Source organism: Panthera uncia, chromosome A2, assembly GCF_023721935.1.
Source record: "Panthera uncia isolate 11264 chromosome A2, Puncia_PCG_1.0, whole genome shotgun sequence".
Taxonomy (NCBI): Eukaryota; Metazoa; Chordata; class Mammalia; order Carnivora; family Felidae; genus Panthera; species Panthera uncia.
Window position 1 is genome coordinate 125,504,116 of NC_064816.1, and position 24,913 is coordinate 125,529,028.

The 24,913-nt window shown below is 40.0% G+C and overlaps 1 protein-coding gene across 2 annotated transcripts in view; it reads right to left on the minus strand.

Annotated features, from left to right (window-relative positions):
* DOCK4 (dedicator of cytokinesis 4) overlaps positions 1–24,913 on the minus strand; it is a 430,038-nt gene that overhangs the window by 36,965 nt on the left and 368,160 nt on the right. For both annotated transcript variants that reach the window (XM_049641704.1, XM_049641705.1), the window contains 7 exons: positions 22,716–22,864; positions 20,623–20,708; positions 15,324–15,419; positions 14,408–14,468; positions 10,387–10,480; positions 2,169–2,317; positions 365–451 (listed from right to left, as the gene is read on the minus strand). In XM_049641704.1, the coding sequence (XP_049497661.1) occupies positions 365–451; positions 2,169–2,317; positions 10,387–10,480; positions 14,408–14,468; positions 15,324–15,419; positions 20,623–20,708; positions 22,716–22,864 (722 nt within the window). The remainder of the gene's footprint in view (positions 1–364; positions 452–2,168; positions 2,318–10,386; positions 10,481–14,407; positions 14,469–15,323; positions 15,420–20,622; positions 20,709–22,715; positions 22,865–24,913) is intronic.

Below are 24,913 nucleotides of genomic sequence, written 5' to 3' on the forward strand. Positions count from 1 at the left end.
CTGTTCTGCTGTGCAGATTATGGGACTAACAATAGTATATTGTTACAGAGATCTGTGTACAAGTGAGAAGCTCTTGAACAGTGTGGAGATTTTCGTCAGTAAACTAAAAGAATTAATCATGGATTTGATTGTATATTTCAGACCTGATGTTTGCGCATGGATCAAGGGCTCACTTTTGTGCACTAATCAAAAGCATCTGCTATTTCTCTGTATAAATAGCTGAGTATGTTTCAGAGGAAAGACTTAAAAAAGCTTTCTGCAAGACATGTCGAGATGATCACAAAGTTAATTTCATAGAAGGATACTGGAAAGCTAATCAAAAAAGGATGCCATAGCCTGGTTAGGATGCATCCGGGCACCTTACCCTCATCTTGCTCAGGTTTCTGTAGTCATAGTAACTCTCGTACTGCTCTGCAATCTTCCGGCACAAGATGATGCCATTCTCCCAACACTGTGGACAAATACACGATATAAATGCTCGTGATCCCACAACATTTACTTATTTCCACCCAGAGGTCAAGGTGTAACTGCTTTCAGATCATCCAGCCTTACTTCTTAATCTTTATAATTTACCTTTAATAGTATCACTGCAACTTTAAGCTTGAAAACAGCATGCAATTAACATGCAAATTATTAAAACTCTTTAGGAAGTAAGAAAATATGATCCACCAGAACAGGCATTAACATATGGTGCAGAATCATTTTCTGGTGTCATTTCAGAGTCATCATCTTGAAATAACTACAGTTCCACAATGGCCAAGTAGATGAATAAATAGGCCCTCCGTGCTAAGGAGGGAATTACTACTGACCCCTAAGGCCCAATTATCCACAGCTGGCAAGCTCGATTCCTTGCTTGGCTCAATTGCACTTGTAAATTGTGAGGATCTAACCCAGCTGGTTAATTTCCAGCAGAAAAGCAAAAATTCTTTCGTCTAGCCCAAGTGTCAGCAAACTTTCTGCAAAAGGCCAGACAGTAAATAATTCAGGCTTTGTGGGCCATACAGCCTTTGTCACAACTACTCAACTCCACTGTTAAAGCACGAAAGCAGCCACAATGAATAAGCCTGTCTGTGTTCTAATAAAGCAATCATCTATGGACACTGAAATGTGAATTTCATGTAATTTTCACCTGTCAGATATTCTTTTTCTTATGGTACTTTTCAAACACTTAAAAATGTAAAAGCAATTCTTAGAATGTGGATGGTACAGAAATAGGCAGTGAGCCATTTGACCCAGGGGCCACAGTCTGTAATGCCACATCTAGCACAAACCCCTTGGAAGGGCCAAGATGAGCGGACAGAGATTTTTTAACAGCTTATCCTACAGATGGAAACTCCACCGAAGGAGGATACAAAGGCATTTCCTTGCTATTAATGTAACAAATGATATGTCAGTATATTTAGATAAATAATAAAGGAAGATAGGAAAGAGAAGATATAGGAAGATAGGCAATTCCCTTGCATGAAATTATGCAATTATATTTTGTACAAGAATGACAGCCGTGTTTTAGTCTTCTGTTTAACCTTGGCAATTTGGAAGATAGATTTAAATCTAAGACATGTATCACCAAAGCATCCAAATGTTCAAGTCAATAAACAACTGTGGTCAGATTCATAAGTGTTTTTTAAAGGGTACTGCAAGCCCTTCAAGAGGGAGACGGGGTGGAGTGAGGTGATGTGCTAAAGGACATCATTAGGTCAGTGAGGTTTTTCAGGACCCCATGGCATCTCTAAGTATACGATGGGAGGCCGTAAAATTCTTTAAACAAAACAAGTGGGATGGGACAGAACACATACCAATTTGGGAAGGCAGGTGAGGGGTGGTAACATGGTTTTTTAGAGAATAAAATACCTGGGTGTCAAAACCTCCAGATCAGTGTTTCTCAAGGCATGGCCCCAAATTTGTACACATTGGAATCTCCTTGAGTCCTTGTCAAAGTTATAAAATCCCCTGCCGCAGGCCAGACATACCTAATCAGAATGTCTAGAGGCGGGACCTGGAAATCTTAACAGACTGCATGTTAACAAACTCTTGGGTGTTTTCAATGCATATTAAAATTTGAGGGTGCCTGGCTTGAGGACGTGGGCATCAGAAAACTAGAAATGAAAGGCAACATGACAGCAACACAACCACGTTGGGTGAGGCCACAGGTGGGTAGGGCTACTTACTTTGCCTCGGTCAAAGTTCTGGATGATGGCAAGATGCAGGTGTTCCTTGCGCTGCCATTCTGTTTGCATGGGGTAGGTCAGGAACTCCCGAAGGGGCCTGTCAGACCATTCCAACAGCTCATCGTATAACAGGAGAGTATAGGCAGCCTCTGCAAGCCAAGTGGGAAGGCAATGATTGAGACAGGGCCCCAAACAACTTCCCCTTGAATGGGGCTGGTTTAGAACAAAATGGAAAAAATATTTTCTGAATTTCATGATAATGAAGAAAATGTTCAGAATATATGCAAAAGAAGGTGATGGCTTCCCCTTGGAAGATAGAATTATCAGAGATTTGTACTTCCTCTTTCAGCTCCCTGTATTCATTCCCTCCCCTACTTCTTTCTTTCTCTTTCTTGCCTTCTCTTCTTAACCCTCCTTTTTAATGCAATGCCTGTATGCTGCTGGCTTAATAAAAATGGTTAAGAAAATCTTATTGGAGATGGTTCAAAGAAATAGACATGCCTTTGATTGCTAGGGAAGTTCGCTGGCAAATCCCTTGGGGTGAGACCATGGGCATCTTTCAAAGGGCATGCTTAGGAAACAACAAATGGTAACTAAATTCTTCTTGATAACAGAAGGCTTTAAAATTTGAAAATGGAGTTCAAGGGTAGGGTCAGGGTGTTGGCAGAATTTAGGGCAAAGAAGCCAGAGAGGAGCTAAGTGCAAAGAAGAAAAAAAAATCAAGCAACAGAAGAGGGATTAGAACGGGCAGAAGAAGTGTTAGTATGAAGTGTGTGTGTGTGTGTGTGTGTGTGTGTGTGTGTGTGAAAGAGAGCTAGAGACAGAGAGAGACACAAGAGAGACAGAGAGAGAAGACTGTTATGTGTTATATGGTATGACCCCCAGTTGGCCCCACAAATCTTCAGTAATGGCTACTGAAGTCACTACATGTTTGATATGGGATTTCTTGAAAAAAACATGTAAAGGGTGATATTCTGTATACACACATGAAAACGGTGACCTGTAGGCTTCAGAACAGTCGACAGGTAGTGCACTTAATAGAATACTTGCCATTCTGCAGGTCTCTTCATGAGTCTTTTTTTTTTAATTTCTTTTTAACATTTATTTATTTTTGAGACAGAGAGAGACAGAGCATGAATGGGGGAGGGTCAGAGAGAGAGGGAGACACAGAATCTGAAACAGGCTCCAGGCTCTGAGCTGTCAGCACAGAGCCCGACGCGGGGCTTGAACTCACAGACCGCGAGATCATGACCTGAGCCGAAGTCGGATGCTTAACCGACTGAGCCACCCAGGTGCCCCTATTCATGAGTCTTAAATATGACCAAACAGATGGGGTTCCACTGTCACTGGCGAAGGACCACGATAACTATTCTTTCCCTCTAACGTTGTAATAGCCAATTCATTTATTAAATTGAATAAAATGGACAAACCTTTATGTTATTAATCAATTTAATGATCACCCCCGTATGTTTCTTAAAAGATGTAATAGTAACTTTTAACACAGTATCAATAGTCATTATTGGTCTTCACTGATTTGCCTGAAGAGTAACTACACATAAAGCTCTAAAGTAGCATGTGGTCTTACTACTATGACTTGGCCATCTCAGTGTGTAAAATGTAGCTGTGATAAGGAAGGCTTGGGTCCCTATCACTTTTCTTTTGAGTCTTACATGTGGAAGTCCTGTGAGGCATAGGCTCTGGCATTTTTTTCTTTTTAATTATCTTTGGTGACCTCAGTCTCCTGGCTTTCAGGGGTGACTGCAGAAGCTTTCCTGACCAACGAAGAATCACATTCCTCTCTGTTCAGTTTGCACACTGTTATCAATATGATTTTTTAAGGGGAAGGACCACATGGTTCCCCTGATACACAGTAGCCAGTAACTGTCAGTAGCTAACAATAAATGTATGCCTCCGAAAGCCACAGAGGAGGCTGGCCATGATCTGGTCCCTTCCAGCCTCTCTGCTCACATCTCCCATTGTCTCTCCACATAGTACAAGTAAGAAGGAACTTGCCACTGTTTCTCCTGGGAAGCCTCCAGCCTTCATGGTTGGAGCCCCCTGACCCAACTGTCAGCTCGTACAAGAAAGCTGTCCAAACAGGAATGGAGGTACCTTCTGTTAACGGGTACTGGCCACATTCTTTCTTGTGGAAGTTGAATGTGACACGGACAGAGAGAGCACCAGCTAAAGGGTGTGGGTTAACTGGCAGATGCAGAAACAGCTGAAGCACCACAATGTAGGTTGCCACGGAAGACTGCTTTTTTATGGGACAAGAATGATAACAATAATGATTGTCAGATCTGTGCTGTATCTGAATAGCTTTCTAGTTTTCTCTGAGACTTCCTGAGATGATTTCCTCATCTTTAATTACCCACCTATCCTTATAATAAATGCCAAGCACCTAAGAAAGCCCTATGCATGTGTTTGTTCCTCTGTCTATACACTTTGCTCCTATCATGTCAACCATCCATGGTTCCCTTCACTGGCCACATGGACTGACGCCTGCAGTCCCTCACAGACTATTCCTTCAAGCTCTTCCCCTGCACTGGTGAATAACTCCTATATTCTCTTAATATACAGCTCAGGAATTATCACTTTGTCTCTCAAATTTCTTTTGTGTCTCCCCAATACCTGAGCATTCAAAAAATATCCTTGCAATTAATCATTTTATAGTGAAAAGGATGAGAAGGACCGAGTGAACCCGTTCCCGCAGTTGAAGCTTTTCAGCTGCCCATGGGGAGTGACTTAAAGGGTAATGAAGGCCAAATTCACAGAGATGGAAAGTTGAATGGTGGATGCCAGGGACTGGGGGAGGAGGGGGTGCGGGGGAAAATGGAAGTGATTTAATGGTTACAAAGTGTCAGTGTGTGCAAACAAAAAAGGTCTGGAGATAGAGAATGGTGATGGCGGCACAAAAATGGGAATATACTTAATGTCACTGGATTGTAAACTTCAAAATGGTTAAGATGGAAAATTTTAGGGGCGCCTGAGTGACTCAGTCGGTTCAGCATCTAACCTCGGCTCAGGTCATGATCTTGTGGTTTGTGACTTCAAGCCCCACATCGGGCTCACTACTGTCAGTGCAGAGCCTGCTTTGGATCCTCTGTCTGCCCCCCTCTCTCTCTGCCCCTCCCCAACTCACTCTCTGTCTGTCTGTCTGTCTCTCTCTCAAATACAATAAAACATTTAAAAAATTATTTTAAAAAAGATGGTAAATTTTATGTTACGTACATTTTATCACAATAAAAAAATTTAAAAGCAGGGGAGGGGGTGGGCAATGATGGCTTTTTAGTCCCTAAATTGCTTTCCAAATCATGCTTGCCCTGGGGCAGTCCAGGGCATGGGCAGAAAATCAGGTGTGGGTATGCCACTGGGAAGTCCCGGAATATATGCAGGTTTGGCAAGCCATCAGGAGAGGCTGACAAATGACTGAATGGTGACACGGAAAGAAGTGAAAATAAATTACACCTGTTTCAGAATCTGCTTCAGGAAAATGATGATGTCTATCTGGGGTAAATGGTGTGTGTAAAGGAAGCTATAGAAAATTTTCATGAAAGAAAACGTATATACCTTTGAGGCGTAAGCAACACAGGAGACTACTGAGGCTGATTTTAAACACATTAGCAAACTGTAGATGTTTTATTGTAATATGTTGTATAGTTATTCTTCTGCATCTTTAGAAGACAGTATCATGCATTGAATAGGGAAGAATGAATCACATCTAAAATTTCCAGCGATCTTTTAAAAAGTATTTATAATTTTGAACAAAAGGCATCACTGCATAATTAAACAGGGGCCATCCCCTTGACAAATATACAGTGAGGACAACCATATGTGACAAAAAAACATAAGAGAAAACTAGATATGAATTAGGAATGGAGAGTATGGTCACAAAAGGCTGCAAAGGGTTAGGCCATTTCAACAGAATCTTACAAAGAGAAAAGTTAGAAAAGTTTTCTCATTATTTTCACTTTCTTCAAGGATACACAAAAATGAACACAGAGAAGTGATGAATAAAATGTTGCATGGGGAAAGGACTTCTTTCTTATGACTTCGGGGAACATAAAACCTGCAAGTTCAGTGAACAAATTAAAGAAAAACAATTTTCCCATTTCTAAAATAGAATCAGATCTGGACTCTGTTTCAGAGAACCAAACTATGTCTAGTACATAGCTGGAAAAGCTTGTCCTCAGTTCCCTCCCTCATTTCTTTTTTTAATGGACTTTAAAACAAGTCCACTAGGTGGTTTTCATAGCTAATAAAAACTAGTTTTACCATTTCTCTCAAAATATGGCTACTAACTACTCTAAAAATGGTCACTGAAACTCTCAGACAGCATACCTGCAAAATCTTAGTCTATTTAATCAAAACCATCAGCACATCTGTGTGAAGAAAGACTGGGGCTTCCTCAGTGACTCAGGAATTACTGATATTGAAGAAGAAAAATCTCTGCAGGTGTTAAATTTAACTGAGTAAATTTATCGGTGATGCATTTTTTTTTAACCCTCACAGTGCTGCACACTAAACTGAGAAGACTAAGAAGAAGAAAACATCATCTCTGTCCTCAAGGAATTCACCTTTCAACTGGATATCTCTACCTACTTACCGACCTGCCTATCTAGGTGTACACACACACACACACACACACACACACACACACACACACACCTTATATAACTATTAATAAAAATAATGTGATAAGTGCTTTAATGGATATCTGAAAAAAAAATGCACTGGGAAAAGAGTTGGAATCATCAACTCAGCCCATGGGAGAGGGGTGGTGGAGCATGGAGGGGCTGAGGAAAAGAAAAGGAAAAAAATTCCAGGAAAAGATGGTAAAGGAACACGTCCTTAAGGATGAAGACAAGGAATGTACAAGTGGGAAGATGAGGCTGAATAGACAGGTGTTGGTTTTATTACGATGGACCTTGAGTAAAGAGCTTAAACTTGTTTTTTGTAGAAGACATCAATTGAAAACAGTTACATCTAGAGAAAGGGTTGGTGAAATTGTTAAAGGGCCAGACAGCGAATAATTTATAATCTAGCTTGCAGGCCACATGGTCTTTGTTGCAACTACTCAGTTCTGCCTTTTGTAGCACATAAGCAGCCACAGGCAGTATCTAAGTAACTGAGTATGGCTGAGTTCTAATAGAACTTTCTTTAGAAAATCAGGTGGTTGGTCTGCAGTAGTTTTCTGCCCCCCACCCCCCTGCTCTAGAGAATAACTCTGGTGATAATTAAACAGTCCGGGTGTGAGCCGATGAAGCCTTAACTCAGGCAGTGGGGTGAGGGTAAACAATGAAGAGGAAATGGTTTTGAGAGACTGTTAGGAAGGGAAATCAATAGAACATCGTGGATGGGTGAATGGTTACTTGAGGGACGCTGAGAGATACCAAAGATAACATCAAAGTCTCCACACTGAGTAAACTGAGTAAACACAGACCTTCTATTAATTGATAGAGTGAAACTGTAGCTGGAGGCATTATTTAAATGCTGGCAACACACCATTACAGAAAGGATTGCTTTCTTTTGCTTTTTTTTAAGTTTATTATTTTGAGAGAAAGCATGCGCATGCGTGAGTGAGTGGGGGAGGGGCAAACAGAGGGGGAGAGAAAATCCAAAGCAGGCTCTGCACAGTCAGCATGGAGCCCGACACGGGGCTCGAACTCATGAATCATGAGATCACAACCTGGAGGTGAAACCAAGAGTCGGATGCTCAACTGACTGAGCCACCCCGGCATCTCGGGATTGCATTCTTTTAAAGTTAAAGGAGGGGCCACAAATCAGGAGTTCCTGGGAAGAACAGTGTGGCAAAGGACTGAAATTTAAGTTCCTAAATCCAGTTAAAGGGTTCTTATTCTGGTTGCGATGTAGTAGGCACTGTACTTTTCCCTGATTGTAACTAAAAACCTAGGCTCAATATATAAGGCAAGTCTTGGAGGATTCTGACAAGTAAATAAAAGGGGGTAGGCAAAGTAAGAAAATCAATATTCAAAGAATGACAGTAAAATAGTGTGGGGTTTTTTTGTTTGTTTTGTTTTTGTGTTTTGTTTTTGTTTGCCTTTCTTAATCTCCTGGCTTAGCTTGTCCTGTCTCCTGGAACTACAAATGGAAATGGGCAGAAAAAACTCCAAGCAAAGGTCTTCTGGTCAGAGGATTGAGGAAAGGATCTTCCTGTGGGATGGAGTACTTTTGAGCCTTCTACCCTCCTCTGAATCCCAGGAACACAGTGCACACCTGCAGTGGGGACAGTGAGGACAAACACAGTGGCAGCAGTGGCTTTGATGGGTTATTTTTTTTACATTCACTGCCTGGTCCCCAGGAAGACAGACTGTCTGAAGTGCATTACAGTGTGTAGAGGGTCAAGGCTTGGCTTTGACTAATTGGTTCTGAGCAAGCAAGAGTGCCAGGAAAAGGAATCTCTGTGAGGTAGGAAATGTGAGGACCATCACAGAGAGGAGGCATGTAGAGAAAGGCATTTTTATATTTGTTGTACAGTGCCCCAAGAAGCACATACATTCAACAGATCAGAATCAACATAATCAAGATTCTGACAGACCTCTGGTCAGTTCCCAGGCTCTTCCTGGGTGACACACATGTGGGTGAGACCAGAATAGTACTGTAGAGGCATTAGAAACTATACCGACATCAGAATCACAACCTTCAGAAGGTGGTTCAGGACTTGAGGTTCAAATCTAACTGGACCGATTGTCTGCTGAAATAAAAAAAGTCGATCTTCTCCAGAAGATTTTAACAGAACCCAGAGTATCATAATATTACAAATGTTTGCGATAGAACCCAAAATTACTTGACATTCAAAGAAACAGGATAACTAAACACATCTCAAAGGGAAAAGGCAATTAATTAACAGATGCCAACCCCAAGATTCAGATGTTGGATTTACAGATAAATGCTATGAAGCAGCTATTGTAACCATGCTCCTTAAAGTAAAAGTGAACACTCTTGAAGAGAAAGATACAAGTTCTCTACAATGAAACTGAAGCTACAAAACAAAATAAAACGAACAACAACAACAAAAAACCCACAAAAAAGCAAAAATTAAACAAAAATTAAACTTCTACTGGAAGGCTCAGTAGCTGAATAGAAATGGCAGAAAAGAGTCAATGGACTTGGAAATGGATCAACAGAAATTATCTAATTTAAACAAGAAAGAACACAAATTGAAAAACACATGAGCAGAGCCCCAAGAGCTTATGGAACAATACCCAAAGCCCTAACATTTATGTCACTGGGGTCCCAAAAGAGAAAGAGTGGTGCAGAAAATATATTTGAGGAAATAATGCCTGAAAACTTCCCAAATTTGGAGGATGAAATAAGTTTACAAATTCAAGAAACTCAGTGGACCCAAACAGGATAAAGAAAGCCATGCCCATATACATCCTAAAGAAATTAGTGGAAACCAATGATAATGTCCTGAAAGCAACCAGAGAATATTACACATTATTTACAGGGAAAGAATACAAATGACTGCAGACCTCTCACTGAAAACCATGCAGGCCAGAAGACAGTAGAGAAACATTTTTAAAGTCCTGAAACAAAACAACTGTCCACCTAGAATTTAATATCCAGCAAACATATCCTTCAGGGATAAAGGTAAAATAAAGACATTCCAGATGAAGGAAAATGAAGAGAGTTCTTCACCACTAGATGTACTTAAAAAGAAATATGAAGACAAGTTCTTTAGGATGAATGAAAATGGTAACAGGGGGAAAGTGAGAACCTCCATGAATGAAGAAAGAACAACAAAAACAGTAAATATGTAAGCAAATATGATAGACTATTTAATATTCTTAAATTTTTAAAAAGAACTATGACCATTCAAAGTAAAAATTAAGGCATTATCCAATAGGGTTTTACACATATGCACACATGATACTACATAGGACAACCACAACATAATGTTACTTAATTTGAAATGGCTAAAATACCAACTCTAAGTAGACTCTGACAAGTTAGGTATGTATTTTGTAACCCCAAAAGCAATCTCTAAAAAACAATACCAAGAGATATAGTAAAAAAAAGCCCATAAACAAATTAAAACGGAGTGCTTAGAAACACAGATCCAATTAAAAAGGTCCATTTTAAAGTAGAAATGCTTGAGTCATCAGCTCGGATTCTAAAAAGCAAAGGAGCTTCCATGTATAACACATCGGTGTCCAGCCCACTTCCCCCAGCCTGAGCCAAAAGACAGAATTACCTGTGAAGTTTTGGGCTTTGAGATGCAGATCATAGAGTTTGTGGATGTAGCGTATATACATCTCTTCCTTGTTCAGTTCAGTCTTATAGAAGTTCTGTACAAAAGAAAACAAGTGTGGATAGTTCTTCAACAGTCAGGCCTGCAAACGGCTGCCTTTCACTCTGTAGAAGGTCTGTGTCTTAAACCAAGACGGTGGACGCATTTTTCCATATAAATGTCTTGTTAAAAATTAAGTAAGGAGGCCCAGTGTTATAGTTTTAATGCAACACTCTCTGTGGTAAACATTACCTAGCAATTACTGGATAAGCTGGTAACTCTTGGGGGGGTGTTACTACCATTGATTCACATTTCTTTTGTACCCTCTATATTGTTTTTGATGGTTCTACTGCCTCTTCAACTAAAAAAAATATTTAAAATATATAACAAATTAATCCGCTTATTAAATTTGACCATCGATATTCAAAGGATAGCTAATTTCAGATTTCAAACATATTTTGCTCTACAGAAAAAAAATGTTTTCTAACATCTTTGGTAAGGATGAATAAAAATGATGTAAAAGCATTTTTCTTCTCCTGAGGAATTATGTAAAAGAGGGTCAATGAAAATGCTCTTTATTTTTAAGGTATCAGTCTGCGTTTCCTACTTGTGTTACAGTTTCAGTATACCCGGACACATTATGTTGGCTTTTGAAAGGTACAAGCTATAAACATCCACATGTCTTCCTTCGGTGCACTGTACAAAGTACACTAGCCCTCCCTGAACTTAGTAAACTTGGATACAAATGTACATAGCATTAGATTCCAGCACAAGCAGCATGCTGTAAGACTAATGGGGCACTTTTTGTTAGCGGATCACTGTACATTACAAAATCCCTGTTCGAGTCTTCTGAACCACTATCACTATTGTTGACTGATCTTAGCTTGTATGGGCAAGAAGGAAAATGAACAGTGAGAAGGGGATAAATCTGTTGACCTGAAGGAGTGATGGGTTTTCTTTAAGGGGGAAAGGCCAGGAATTCTGAAAATCTTTGAAACTGATTAGCGAGACAGGGCTCTGGCGATGAACCAAGCTAGCCAATGTGGCTGCTTAAATTGTACTCGGCTTAAAGCCCGAGGACCTTCTGTCAAATGTACTTTCTGTCCACTACCTAATAGGTGTCTATTCTTCAATAGGAGAACTCTTACAACCTTGAGGCACTGACATTTAGTTGAATGTATCATAAATTTTTTTCCTTCCAATTTATACCATTATCCTCCTCCTTTTCCTCTTGTCTCCTATAGATCTTGGCATTCTTTAAAAAACTAAGTAAATAATGCGATTCACATCTCTCGTCTTATAACCCGAACCATTTTAATTAGCAGGAATTGGTGTACCATCAACACAAGTCTAACAACCTCACAGCGGGTTTTTTAAATTATTAAGGGATGATTTGCTCTAATAGCTTTCTGGTAAGAAGAAGCTTTCTTTGAGAACAAAATAAGTGATCACTCTATAAATGAATCATTCTCCTTAAAGAAGAAGAGGAGGAAGAGAGGGAGGGGGAGGGAGAGGAAGAAGAAGAACAAGAAGAAGAAGAGGAGGAGGGGGAGGAGGAAGAGGAGGAGGAGGAGGAGGAAGAGGAGGAGGAGGAGGAGGAGGAGGAGGAGGAGGAGGAAGAAGAAGAAGAAGAAGAAGAAGAAGAAAAAGCAGAAAAAGAAGAAGAAATTTCTCCAGTCAGCAGATGAGAATTTTTCATATATGTTTGGCAAAACTTGTGACACAAAGAACAAAATAATAATTACATTTCCTAGTATTAGTCATGTCAAAGATTATGCATTTTTACCAATTTAACACTACACTTTTAACTTCAATCTTGTGAAGGAAGCCAGAGTTCTCTGGAAGACAATCTGGAAATAATCTTTCCAAAGAGTTGAGAAAAATCTCTAAGACGAAGTGAGTAGCTGAAGAGAACTATATTACTGCTACAAAGCATCAAGCACTTTCCATATGGACTAGAAGCTAAAAAGATTAGCTTCAAAGTTACGCATTTGGTACTCTGATAATAAGCATTCTTGTGCTAGTTTGAAATTAGAACTGCTTTCAAAATGTTAACATTTTCTATAGAGGCTGTTCTTAGTGCAAAGCCAGCAGGCTACATTCTCTGTGTCAGGTAAATCCTGCTGGGGCCCCTGATTTTATTAAATCTCTGGCTCATTCCTACTGGGGGCTACACACATTTCGGGCAGAGCATTCATTCCTTCATCCAGGGAAACAATCTCTTCCTTTCTGCCAGTTGAGGACATGAGCCTAGAGTCTGTGCGTGTACCTGTTTACCTCCACACAGAAGACACTGTGGAAGAAGATGGACACAAGGGAAGGAGATTCTTCTGGAAAAAGGTAAAGGTTGTCCTTCGAGGTTATTTATGAGACTTTGTGACCAGTATTGCCGAAAAGCTGGGGTTAAAGAGACGAGCTAAGAAGACTGAAAGCTTATAGAGCACTTGGCTCTTCTTCCCAAACACTGATGCACAGAGAGGAACACAGAAGCAGTTCAGGCTGAGGATCTCAAACGTGGCAACGGCTGGCAATAGCAGGCAAGACACTGGGGTAACACACAGAGGAGACTTAAAAGTAGGGATCACTATGCTGAAGGTTAGAAATGAGAGCTCAGAGGAGAGGTAAGTGGGCTGACCTCAAGAGTCTGGCCTAATGGCCGGAGGTCACTGTTGAGTCTGAGGACAAAAGAAAGCTGTGGAAGAAAGTGCACAACAAGATGTGGCCTGAGAGAGGACTCTTGAGTCTCACTATTTTTAGTGACTGATACTGGAGGTGGAGATGCAATACACGAATTCAAAGTGAGGAACGAGCAGTGGGTAATGCAAAGAAGGATGCAGGCAGATGTGCAGAGGCGAAGGCCAGTGCAGGGAGAAAACAGAGGAGGGGAACCAGTAACAAGGCAGTCCTAAGACAGCACAAGTCCTGAGTGTTGAAGATAGACTTTAGGGGGAATGAACCAAACAGAATGGAAAGACTAAAGCCAGTGAGCTAGAACAAGACAGAGCGAGAGTGGAGGCAAAAAACATTTCCAAGGTGCTGGCAAATAGAGAACAGCCTGGCACGTGAGCGATTCAAGCAATCAGAGTCAGGGCAGGAATGTCTGTACAAGGACTTAGACTAGCTGGTGAGGTTTTGTCTGTTCTGCAACATAAGAAAAAGAAGCCATGGAACTCACAAATTTAGAACTGGAGGCAGTCACATATTCCTGTATTTCAAATGTGATGAAGGGAAACTATCAAAAGCCTCACTATACCCTATATCAAAATATATAAAAAAGAATGTCTCTGTCTGGATATTCTTTAGCTCTGTGGTGAGAATACCACCCTATTTAATAGTTAGTGGTGAGGATATTTTAATACAATTTAGTATTCCAGGCCAATTCTGGTTTAGCCTGTTTCCCTTATTACATAATACTTGTTTTACTCTAAAAAATGTCCTGTTTGGGTGACAAATTATCCTGTCATCCTACTTATAATTCAAACCTTAACAACAATGGTATTAGAAACTTAATTTGCAAACAAGCTAGAGAGTGAAAATTAGTGCGTTAAACACAAACTGTCTTTGGTCACAGAAGAAATGACTAATATTCATTAAAATGTGAAATGAATATAAGGAGGAGGACAGGAAGAAACCATCTACACGGAAGTAAAGATACCTTTATCTGGGGATACTGTGCCTTTTTCTAGGAAAGCAACCAGAAACTTCTGGATGGTAAAGTAGGGCCACAGGACAACACAGGGTATCACTCTGATCTCACAGTGCTGTAGGGGATGTGGTGGGAGTATTCTGCGATGTTCGCAGCTGAGAATTTTCTGGGACTAAACTGAACCTGAAGCTTGCTGTGCTTCTTTTGAAAACACTTTCTAAACTCTTCTAAGAAACCTCCAGATAAAAGCACACTGCAAACTAAGAACAAACAAAACAACATTTCGATGAAAAAACAAACATTAGGATATAAGGGGAAAAGGGGGAATAGTTTACTAACCAGAAGGCTAACTGTGCAGCCAATCTTTTTGCCATCTACCTCTCCCATTTTCATGCAGTCCCTAAAAACAAAAAGCAATAGTCAGAACTCGGAACTTCCTTCCTAGGGGAAAACACAGTTTCTTCTTTTAAAGGGGTTGGGAAAAGTACTGTCAGAGACCGGAGGCAATTTGCAAGTTGCCATTGAGTTGCCCTTGAGACAGAGGCTCTGGGGACCAGGAGAATGCCCCAGGCTGCATGATCTTAGGCGAGGTTGGAAGCTCAGACACTTCTGAGCACCAGTTTCTGCTGAGAATTTCACTTTGCAGAAGGACTATGCTCCCTCTCAATAGACAGGGTGCCCTAGGAGAAAAAGGAGTGAAGATGTGTTCTTATACACCTCCCTCCAGTGGGTTGAGAAACAGCTGGATGCCTGGCCATCAACAATGAGAATGAGGGTTCCCCTTTGTAAAAGAAAAATACCATGCTTTAACAGTTTAGATAATTTAAAAATCAAAAAAATTGCATCTATGAAAGATAACAGTGTGCATTTCACACACCGCCCGACTTTCATAAGAAAGCAGGACTGTACAATTCTCTGTTATACTGTCTTCAGCCTAAAATCGATGGATCTCCTGGTTCTACGGCTGAGTCTAAACACCAAAAAAGATTCCTTTACTAATGAGACTCTGAGAACCTTCTCAATTCACTAAGACTTTGAAAGAACTGTCAACCAAAACAAAAGGGAGGAAAAAGGGGGAAAAAATCAAAAACTTAGAACCAGCTAGTTAGAAGTCCATCACCTTATTGCACAAGGTTCTGTGGTCTGATTATCAACTCTCTGAGTGATTAACTCAAGCGGAAAGTTGACTGTATTCTAACTCTTTGATTTTCTACCTGGAGCATAGCGCATCTGGGAAACATGGGACTTCGCTTACCTGTAATCTAACAACCTTTCCATTAGACGAGTTACAGTGGCAATTAATGAAACGCCACTCTCCCTCCATGTTTCCCGCTCAATTTTCTTTAGTAGACTGGAAAAGAAAGAACCCAGGGCATTTTCAACATTTATTTTTATCAGTCACCATGACAACCATTTTACTTTCATCAGTACCTTAAATGCCTTAGCAACCACTGCAACATCTCACAAGTAGCACGATTTGCAAACAATGTCTTACCTAGGATAGGGACCAAATAGTGGAATTCTAATCCAGGAAGCATTGACAAAGCAAATTGATTTTCAGATTATCCAAGTCATAAAATACGAACACATGCATATAATCATATTTTCAAAATATACAAGCACCTCACAGATCAAAGACATTTCCCTCTAGCTTCTTTCTTACACTAACAGAGGCTTGAGCCTTACCACAGCAAATAACACTATGAAAAGCGAAAACAGGAGTACCTCTAAGTTTCCTTTAAAATAAGATCTTGGTTTATTCACATAAGAATGTTTTCCTACCTCTCACTGGAATGCATCTTCATCCAGGCAATTTTACTGCAATGCAACTGCTAGAGGAAAATCCTTGTACAGACGGTATGACGTTTTGCGTTTTTTCCCTTCCCTTCACATTTGCCCACTCAATACATATTGTACTATCTGTGCACTCACTCAACAGTTTCATTCATTTTGTCATTAATCACAGAGGATTGTCTATGTGGTAGTTACAGCAGATCGATGACAAGTGCCAAACCTCATCTCTCCTCCTACATTTCCCCTAATCTTAAGCACCTTGGAGCACAGGCACTATGTAAACACAAAATAATAATAATAATAATAATCACAATAATTAGGATAGGTTTGACTTTCACTCCTGCCCCTTGGCAAATTAAGCATACACTTGGCAAAGGCTTTATGACTGAACTTCCCCCAAAAGATAAAAGTAAGAACATAGGCATGGCAACGTGAGGATCATTCCCTTCCCCTCCGAATTTAATGATCATTTCTGTCTAAAAAATCTTGTTTCCCTTTCATCTTGGTTTCAAGAATAACTGAGAGAGAAAACATTTCTCACAAGTGCAATCTAACCCAATCACATATTGTGCTTAGAGGAAAAATAAATGTTAAAGAAAAAAGCTATTCTGCCAAAGCCTGCTTGCTTGCTTTTTTCTTTCTTTCCTTCCTTCCTTCCTTCCTTCCTTCCTTCCCTCTCCTCTCCTCTCCTTTCCCTTCCTTCTTTCCTTCCTTCTTTCCTTCCTCCCTTCCCTCCCTCCCTCCATCCCTTCCCTTCCTTCCTTCCTATGTTATGTTGTCTCTCAATTTTCCTTCCCCCTTCTTGCTATTGCCATTCCAGTGCCCAGCCTTCTGTCTTGTCTTCTCATCTGTTGCCTGTTCAGCCCTGACCATTTGTTTTTCTGGTTTATTCTGAACTGGTTCCTAGATTAAGTTGGGGGAGGGAGGGAGAGAAGTAGCACATGAAGGGATGGAGCCTGTCCTCACTAATCCCCCAGGAAAGGTCGTCTAGTTTGTTTAGAATGTGATTTCTTTAAAAACAAAACAAAACAAAACAAAATGACCTCTGAACAGCACCTGTTTTGAGCTTAAATGCCAAACTGGTATTGAACCAAGTAGTCAAATGAATGCCAAAGTAATGCAGGATGATGTAGAAATTTCCCCAAGTGACAGCCCACACCTCATATACTTTACAGGCTGAAAAACAACTCAAGTTAAGTAATAATCCTAAAAATACATAGAGACTTCTTTTGTGGGCATGAATTTCATTAATTTGCACAGCCTCTTGATGCAGTGAGAACTCAGAGCTACATAACCCTCTTGTAAGAAGAGGCACAGCCCTGCAGATCCCACTCCCTTGACTAATTCCAGACCCAGAGGTTAGAACCAAGCCTAGAACCCAATTCATCTGCAGCCAGCCTTGTTCTTTCTGTCCAGAAGCTTGTTCTCCCAGTTTACCTGATACAAACTGAGAAGGAGCACCTATCAGCAAGAAGAGATGAGTCTTTCTAGATAACTTGGGTGAGACTGGGTATTTTTATTTGGTCTATAATCATGCACATAGGCCCATGTTGAGTATACAGGGGAGTCCTCTGATAACAGTGCAGGGTGTTTTTTTTTTATTGCTAATTGATAGGCAATGGGCCTTCATAACACTGGAGAGCACGATAGACCACAGTCCTGTAGGATGACATTATGCTCAATAGGCTCTTACCCTATGAAAGAACATCAACAGGGGAGGTAGGATTTGACCCTAAATCTACTTCTCTATCATAATGCAATGGTATGGAGGCCATCAAGCCTACATAAAACATCTGTGTCTGTCCACACTCTTCTTTTTTTAAATTTTTTTAAATGTTTATTTATTTTTGAGAGAGAGAGACAGAGTGTGAGAGGGGAAGGGGCAGAGAGAGAGAGAGACACGGAATCCGAAGCAGGCTCCAGGTTCCGAGCTTCCAGCACAGAGCCCAATGTGGGGCTCGAACTCACAAACTGAGAGATCATGACCTGAGCCAAAGTCGGATGTTTAACCAACTGAGCCACCCAGGTGCCCCTGTCCACACTCTTCTTAACCCAAAGTGTTAGATGCCTAAAATATGTATTGCATAGCTAATGCTCTGTCTCTAAACTAAAATTAAATGTGCCATCACTAAATAAAGACCCTCAAAGAATCTGGAGACTTATTTAATTATTTAGAGCAACATATGAGGAAGAAGTGAGAGTGATGGTATCTCTTCTGGAAACCCTACTGTGCACTCCTACAGCATAGTCACTGCAGTGCCCCCAGCCCTAGAAGAGTACCCGGCACAGGGAGGTGCTTGATAAATGAAACCCAATGGGTGAACCAAGTGGAGCCAAGGGAATCAGAATTTAGTTCTGATACTCTATTTGGGATATACCACTATTGGTGTCTATGTCCTACAATTTCAGCATTATCAAAAATAATAAATCCTGACTCCTACTTATTTCAAAAAAATGTAGTATGGGTAAATGAAGATAACGTTAGGGTTGATGAAAGGCAAAGTGAGCTCTTGGGAAGGAAACTGCTACACAAAGGTCAAGTCTCCTTCTAAGGAGGCTATCTGGGCAACTATTACATTTTAAGGAAGCAGTGAGCTACATTCAGCTTCCGAGCAAATTTTATGAAGTTTCAGATATGAATTATAGACAGCAAATGAGAGCCTGTATCATTACGTTCCTAATTCATAACGTGTGCAGTGACTCAAGGTGCTTATACTAAGTCTTTGTGATTTCTGTTGCCAAAAAAGCATTTTATTGTTTCCTGAAATACAGCTAGATTTTCACTTTCTTTTCTGAGCTCAGGTGGTAATGATATTTAATTATTACTTTTAGGTTTTATTTAATCCCAATATGCTGAATATAAAGGCATGAAAGAAAAATATTTATAGCAACATTTCTAATAATGTGCTAAAAATCACAAAAGAGAAATAATCTCCATTGAATGAATCAGGCACCTTGAAACAGTCCTAACTATAGACGCTTAATATATTAATTACTAGTTTGATTCTAATGTCAAGGTACATCTTCTATTTCAAAGCTACATTTATACACAATCCAAATTGCATGCTATAGGCCTTTATTAAAGTAGATAAGAGGCACTATAAAATGATGTATTTATTAATCTTGTGGATTTATTATACATAATTAATCACAAATCTCAAGAGATTCATTTCACTTACTGCTTTCTCATTTTAGTTCTTTGTTCAAACCAAGGACTAGTAACCGAAATGAGAGCAGTTTTCAAAGGCAATTTATTACACTGGATGAGGTTTTAATCAGAATTCTTGCTAAACTCCAGCTGTCATGAAATACAGACGCTTTGTACACTAGAATGAATGAGGGCTTGGTGAATAATTACTAAAAGTTCCAGTTTAATTACAGTATCAGAAGAAAATGGTTTTGTTTAGGAATCAGCAGAAAGAATGTATTTTATCATCACCCACCACCATCCTAGGAAATCTGTATACCCCTTCTTGGCTTTTCCTTTGAATGTAATTTTCTTAAAAGCTTCAGGGATGATTTTCAATCAGGCAAGTTTAAATCTATCAGTCACTAATAATACTTTGTAAACCTGTATACTAATATATCTACTTTTCTAAATTAATCATAAAATGAATTATACAACTTGGCATTTGGCTATCAGTTTTAAAGCATTAATTGTTTTTTTTGTTTTTTTTGTTTTTTTTGTTTTTTTTAAAGTAGGCTTCATGCCTAGTGCAGAACCCAATGTGGGGCTTGACCTCACAAACCTGAGATCAAGACCTGAGCTGAAATCAAGACGCTTAACCGAATAAGCCACCTAGGTGCCCCAAAAGCATTAATAGTTTTACGTGACACTTAGGCACAAATACAAGTAAGAGTATATTTTGTAATAGAAAAGGTATCGCTGAATTATTTTTGCACTTCTTTCAGAAGTGCAAACATTCTCCAAGCACAATGAGGTAGTCCTTCCTTCAAATAGAAGCACTTTATCAATATCCTAGGACTGAAAATGACTGAGATCCACAGAAAATGTAGAGAAAACAAGTGTTAGAATTAAACTCCTAAAATACTAAAACACTCTCACATATACTCTCTGGCCATCTCACACAGCGGATGAAACCTTGGTATTAGCAATTCATCCTGCACTTGGTCACATTCTGCCCTTCTGTCCATAAGGACAACTTCAAAGTCTCCTTACAGTACTCTCGTGGTATTTAGCCTCCATTCAAATCCAAATTAGGGAATTTACTAAAAATGACTTGCTTCTGTGATATTCTAATAAGAAACATTCAGAAAGCAATTAATAATGCTGGGTGAGCAATGGATATCGATGAATTAAATCAAGTATTGAAAAACATGCCAACTATGTTAGTTTCCCCAACAACAAATCAGCCAAGGATATCTTGCTTTGGAAAGCATTGCACAGGAACTCGAGAATCACACCATTTCCCACGCCCCGCCCCTCCCACCACCCCCACTGTTAACCCTACTTAAAATCATTATCTTGCAGCCTGGTTTTAATTCTGGGGCTTGAAAAGAGTGAGATTTGTTACATAACACATGTGACCTGACCTCATCAGAGATTAAAATAAGGAGACGTGTCTAATCATCAACACAATAAGATCCATTTGCCAGAGTTCGGCAATTATCCTTTATTTCACACTCCACAAAGACAAAGCATTCCTGCGAGACCCAAGCTGTCTTTGCAGCTCTCAGCCGCTTAGCACGGACACAAAATCCTCTGGATGGAATCAACATGAGATAAACATATTACTCACATACTGTTGAAGAGCTCACGGTATGTTTCATCACCTTTGCCTTCTGACATCAGGCTGTCCAGTTTGTCAATTAGCTTAGCTTCCACCTGAAACATACCCAAATATTACTCCCTTTCTTTCCCTTCACAAAGTGGGATTTCTAGGCAAACTGAAACATACTCAAGTCTGCAAGGGAAAAGGCAGCAAATTTTGTGAAAGCAACATTATCATGAGCTGCGGTTAATAGCAGATATCCCCTTGGAATTCTAGGGGCTAATTTAGATAGAGTAGCACAACTTCAAACTCCCGGCAGGGTAGCGTTTGCTGCCACCAAAGACCTCTATCTGTTGACTCAAACACAAATGCTTGCAGCCCCGCTTAAACATGTGAATTTTTTTAAGAGCTATAAAAACTGGCAAGTCCTACTTATTTATTTATTTTTTTTTTAAAAAATCACTATATGTGTAAGAACATTAGCAGAGTAACATACCCACAGACGTTAATTTAAATCTTTGATGTGTTTCATATTTTTTTTCTTTCTCAAAACAGTTCGAGGTTGCCCTAAATCTCTCTGCTCAAGATGAGAACTTGCCTTATCCATGTACAGATGGTAGATCCATAGAAATATTCTAAGTCAGCAATAAGCTACATGAGAGAGAAAGGACATATTTCCTGAAAAACTGTAGTCAAAACATTTATATCTTCGAGAATGTAAATCCTTTAGGCCTTGAGTATCAGAAAAAGCAGAAATAGCCCCTTCATCTGTCTGAGGCAGCAGAGACAGAAAATGAAACACCCCTGCATGGCCAGAGAGAGGTAAGCAATGACAGATTGGGAGGGATATGTGACATTGTCAAAGGACTAAGCTCAGTTATTCCTTTGAATCAAATTCTAATAAGGGTATGAAGACAAAAGGAAAGGACAGTGGGGTCCCCCCCCACACACGAGAACAATTTTAAAATAGCCTTTTGTTCAGTGATTAGCTTTCTTGAAAAGAAATGTAGATATGGATACAGGAGAAAGCCATGCTTCTGGCAGTGGGAGGGTGCTGTGTATGCATTCAGCTTGCTCAGAACGTTGACAATCATTTCTAAAATTTGAGAGAGGCTTCACTGGGAGAAGCATGAAGGGGGCGCCAGATCCTTCACACAGGTGAGCGTGTACAAGTTAGTGCGTGAAGGGGGCGCCAGATCCTTCACACGGGTGAGCGTGTACAAGTCAGTGCGTGAAGGGGGCTCCAGATCCTTCACACGGGTGAGCGTGTACAAGTCAGTGCGTGAAGGGGGCGCCGAATCCTTCACACGGGTGAGCGTGTACAAGTCAGTGCGTGAAGGGGGCGCCAGATCCTTTACACGGGTGAGCGTGTACAAGTCAGTGCGTGAAGGGGGCGCCAGATCCTTCACACGGGTGAGCGTGTACAAGTCAGTGCGTGAAGGGGGGCGCCAGATCCTTCACACGGGTGAGCGTGTACAAGTTAGTGCGGGACAGTCTACCATCTCTAACTTGAGTAACCTGGCATGGCAAGTCAGCTGATTTCTTACGTGATCTGATTTTGTAATAAAAACATTTATTCTGTCCAAAACTGGAGCAGACCTAGCAGAACCTAGTCAACGAGAAATGATAGGCTCGTCTCTTCAGAATCTCCTTTGCAAGAATTTCCACTGCCTTCCTGTTTAAATTAATTCTCAATGCTTCAAGCAAAAAGCAATAAAACATTCTGTGCACCAAATGGTCAAAACTAAGCCATTCACCACATGCAATGTGTGAACCACTGAGAGGCCGATGATTTTAAGAATCGTTAACCTTCCAATTCCTCTGTGTTGTGGCCAACTGGGAACAAAAAGAATCTCTGCCAGCTCTTTAACAAAGACTTGGAAGTTGCAGAATTTTTCAGCTGAAAGGGATTTTAGGGCTTCCACAGGGGCTCGGGGGAACACGAACTGGAGAGGTGACCAAGGCCATATGAACGGGAGAAGGCAGGCAAGGCTGGAATCTAGGTCCCTTGAAAGCCTGTTCGATACTTATTTCCCAACTCAGAGTGGAATCTGGTAGCTCAGAGAAGTTCCAGCAGAACTGAGACTCTTTCAACTGTTATGAGAAGCGCGTCCACCTACCTGTTTAAAATTGCCGGTCCGTCTCTGCTCCCAGTCCATCATGTCATGAAAAATAGGAATCATGACATTCCGGAGATCTGGCTGTGGTATCAAGGTCACTTCTAGGAAAGGGCCAATCAAGGCAGGGATAAAATGAAGCTTGTGCTCTCCTAAATTGAATCAAACATTCAAGTTTCAGTATATCAATCTTAAGAAGATTTCAGAAAATTTATATCATTCAATTTATTTAAAATGATTGCTAGGAGTACATGCAATTAGAGTTGTCTCTCTCCAGGCAAGAATATATTTCCCTAAGCAGATATATAAACAGTAAATTTCCATATGTTGATTAATATTTCTCCATCATTTTATATTAAAAAACTAGGGATTTACTTTTTCACAGTTAAAAAAAGCTGTAAGATACCATTAAAAATTACACCACAAATTAAAAATGATGAATTAAAATGACACCAAAAGTTAAATCATCAGGAATTGGTTATGTATACTATTATATAGTCACACATTGAATTTTTTATGCAGTCACTAAAAATGAGGGTTAGGAAGGATAACAGGCCAAGTTTCTCAATGCGATTAACTGAAAAAGCAAGGTATGGGGTGCCTAGGTGGCTCAATCGGTTGAGTGTCCGACTTCAGCTCGGGTCATGATCTCAGGGCTCGTGAGTTCAAGCCCTGCATCAGGCTCTGTGCTGACGGCTCAGGAGTCGGCTTCAGATTCTCTCTCTGTCTCTCTGCCCCCTCCCTGCTCGCTCGCTGTCTCTCTCACAAAAACAAATGAACGTTAAAAAAAATTTAAAAAAAGAAAAAGCAAGGTAAAATACAGTATGGATGGGTACTTCCTCCATTAAAAAGACAAAACATGTGTGTGTGTGTGTGTGTGTGTGTGTGTGTGTGTGTATGTAGTAGTATAGTGTGTATATATATATATATATATATGGTAAGTAGTCAAGAAGATTTATCCCCTAATGTTAACCACAAAGGTTATTATCTCTGGGTGGTTAAAATAATAGGCACTTTTTATATATGAAAAAAGTGGTCCATGCATCATATAATTTTTCTTATGTTTTTAAACATAATAAACACACAGCCTAAACAAAAAACTAAATGGTAGTTAAAAAAAAAAAAAAGAATGTAACAATTTTCTAAAAAGATTACAGTGTAACGACAGTGAACTCAAAATGGTATAATTACCAAAGTACACAAAGGTATGGTACTGATACTTCCGAGGAAAGGAAGGTAGAGGGTGGGGTGGACACAGATGATTTCATCTAGCAAATGAATGTTGACTTCAGTTCATTACACTAATCATCTATGTTAAATCTCAGAGTTGCATTTTGATAATAAGCACTAACTTTTAGCATCTGAAGCATGTGACACTGAAAGCAATCATTTAAAACCCATAGAACAGGTTAGGAAGCCAAGCAGAAGGGAGCTGGCTTCATGCAAGAAGATAGTTTCCCCGTATTCTTTTCTACCTTTGGTCTTTTTTTATGCAAGAGTCAAATATACACAAATTCATACCATCCAGAGTTACTTGCACATTTTGGAGTTAAATACCTTTGCATTAATTGTCATTTTCTCTACTTTGTTTTCTGTACTAGAAGGCATGAGTGTGGCCGAAGAGCTTGCATATATATAAATCCGGGGTGCAAATATGGACTTTAAATTTATATTGGCTTTAGAGGGGTTTTTAAAAGAAAATGAAAGGAAACATTTGGAGATTGGGGGGAAAAAATGATGGATGAGATCAAAGACAGGCAAACCCAAGCAGGTATTTGTAAAGTCACTGCATTTTGCGATTGGAAGGTGCCTAGAAACAGTTCAGCAATCTTCACCATGTGGCTCCCCATCCCTTTTCCTCCATGCTAGGGACATTAGCAGGACACAAGCCACACCCCCCAGCCTATCTGAAAGTCCCTATCCTTTCCAACACTGAAACCACACAGTCTTTTCCTTTCTCTTTCAGGTTTCATTAAAAGTAATTTGTTTCTCACCATCTCTTAATTACTTATTCATACCCATTATGTGTGAAGAATAAACTTGGCTTATAATTCCTTTTGCTCTCCTACCTTTCTTTGTGATCCAGGTACCATTTTATCTTTCCCAAGGGACTCCTTAGTTCTCCTCATTCAAGCAAGAACACCTCCTTCTTATTCATCAGAAGAAACTTCCTTATTAATCTAACCTTGTACACTTTCCTC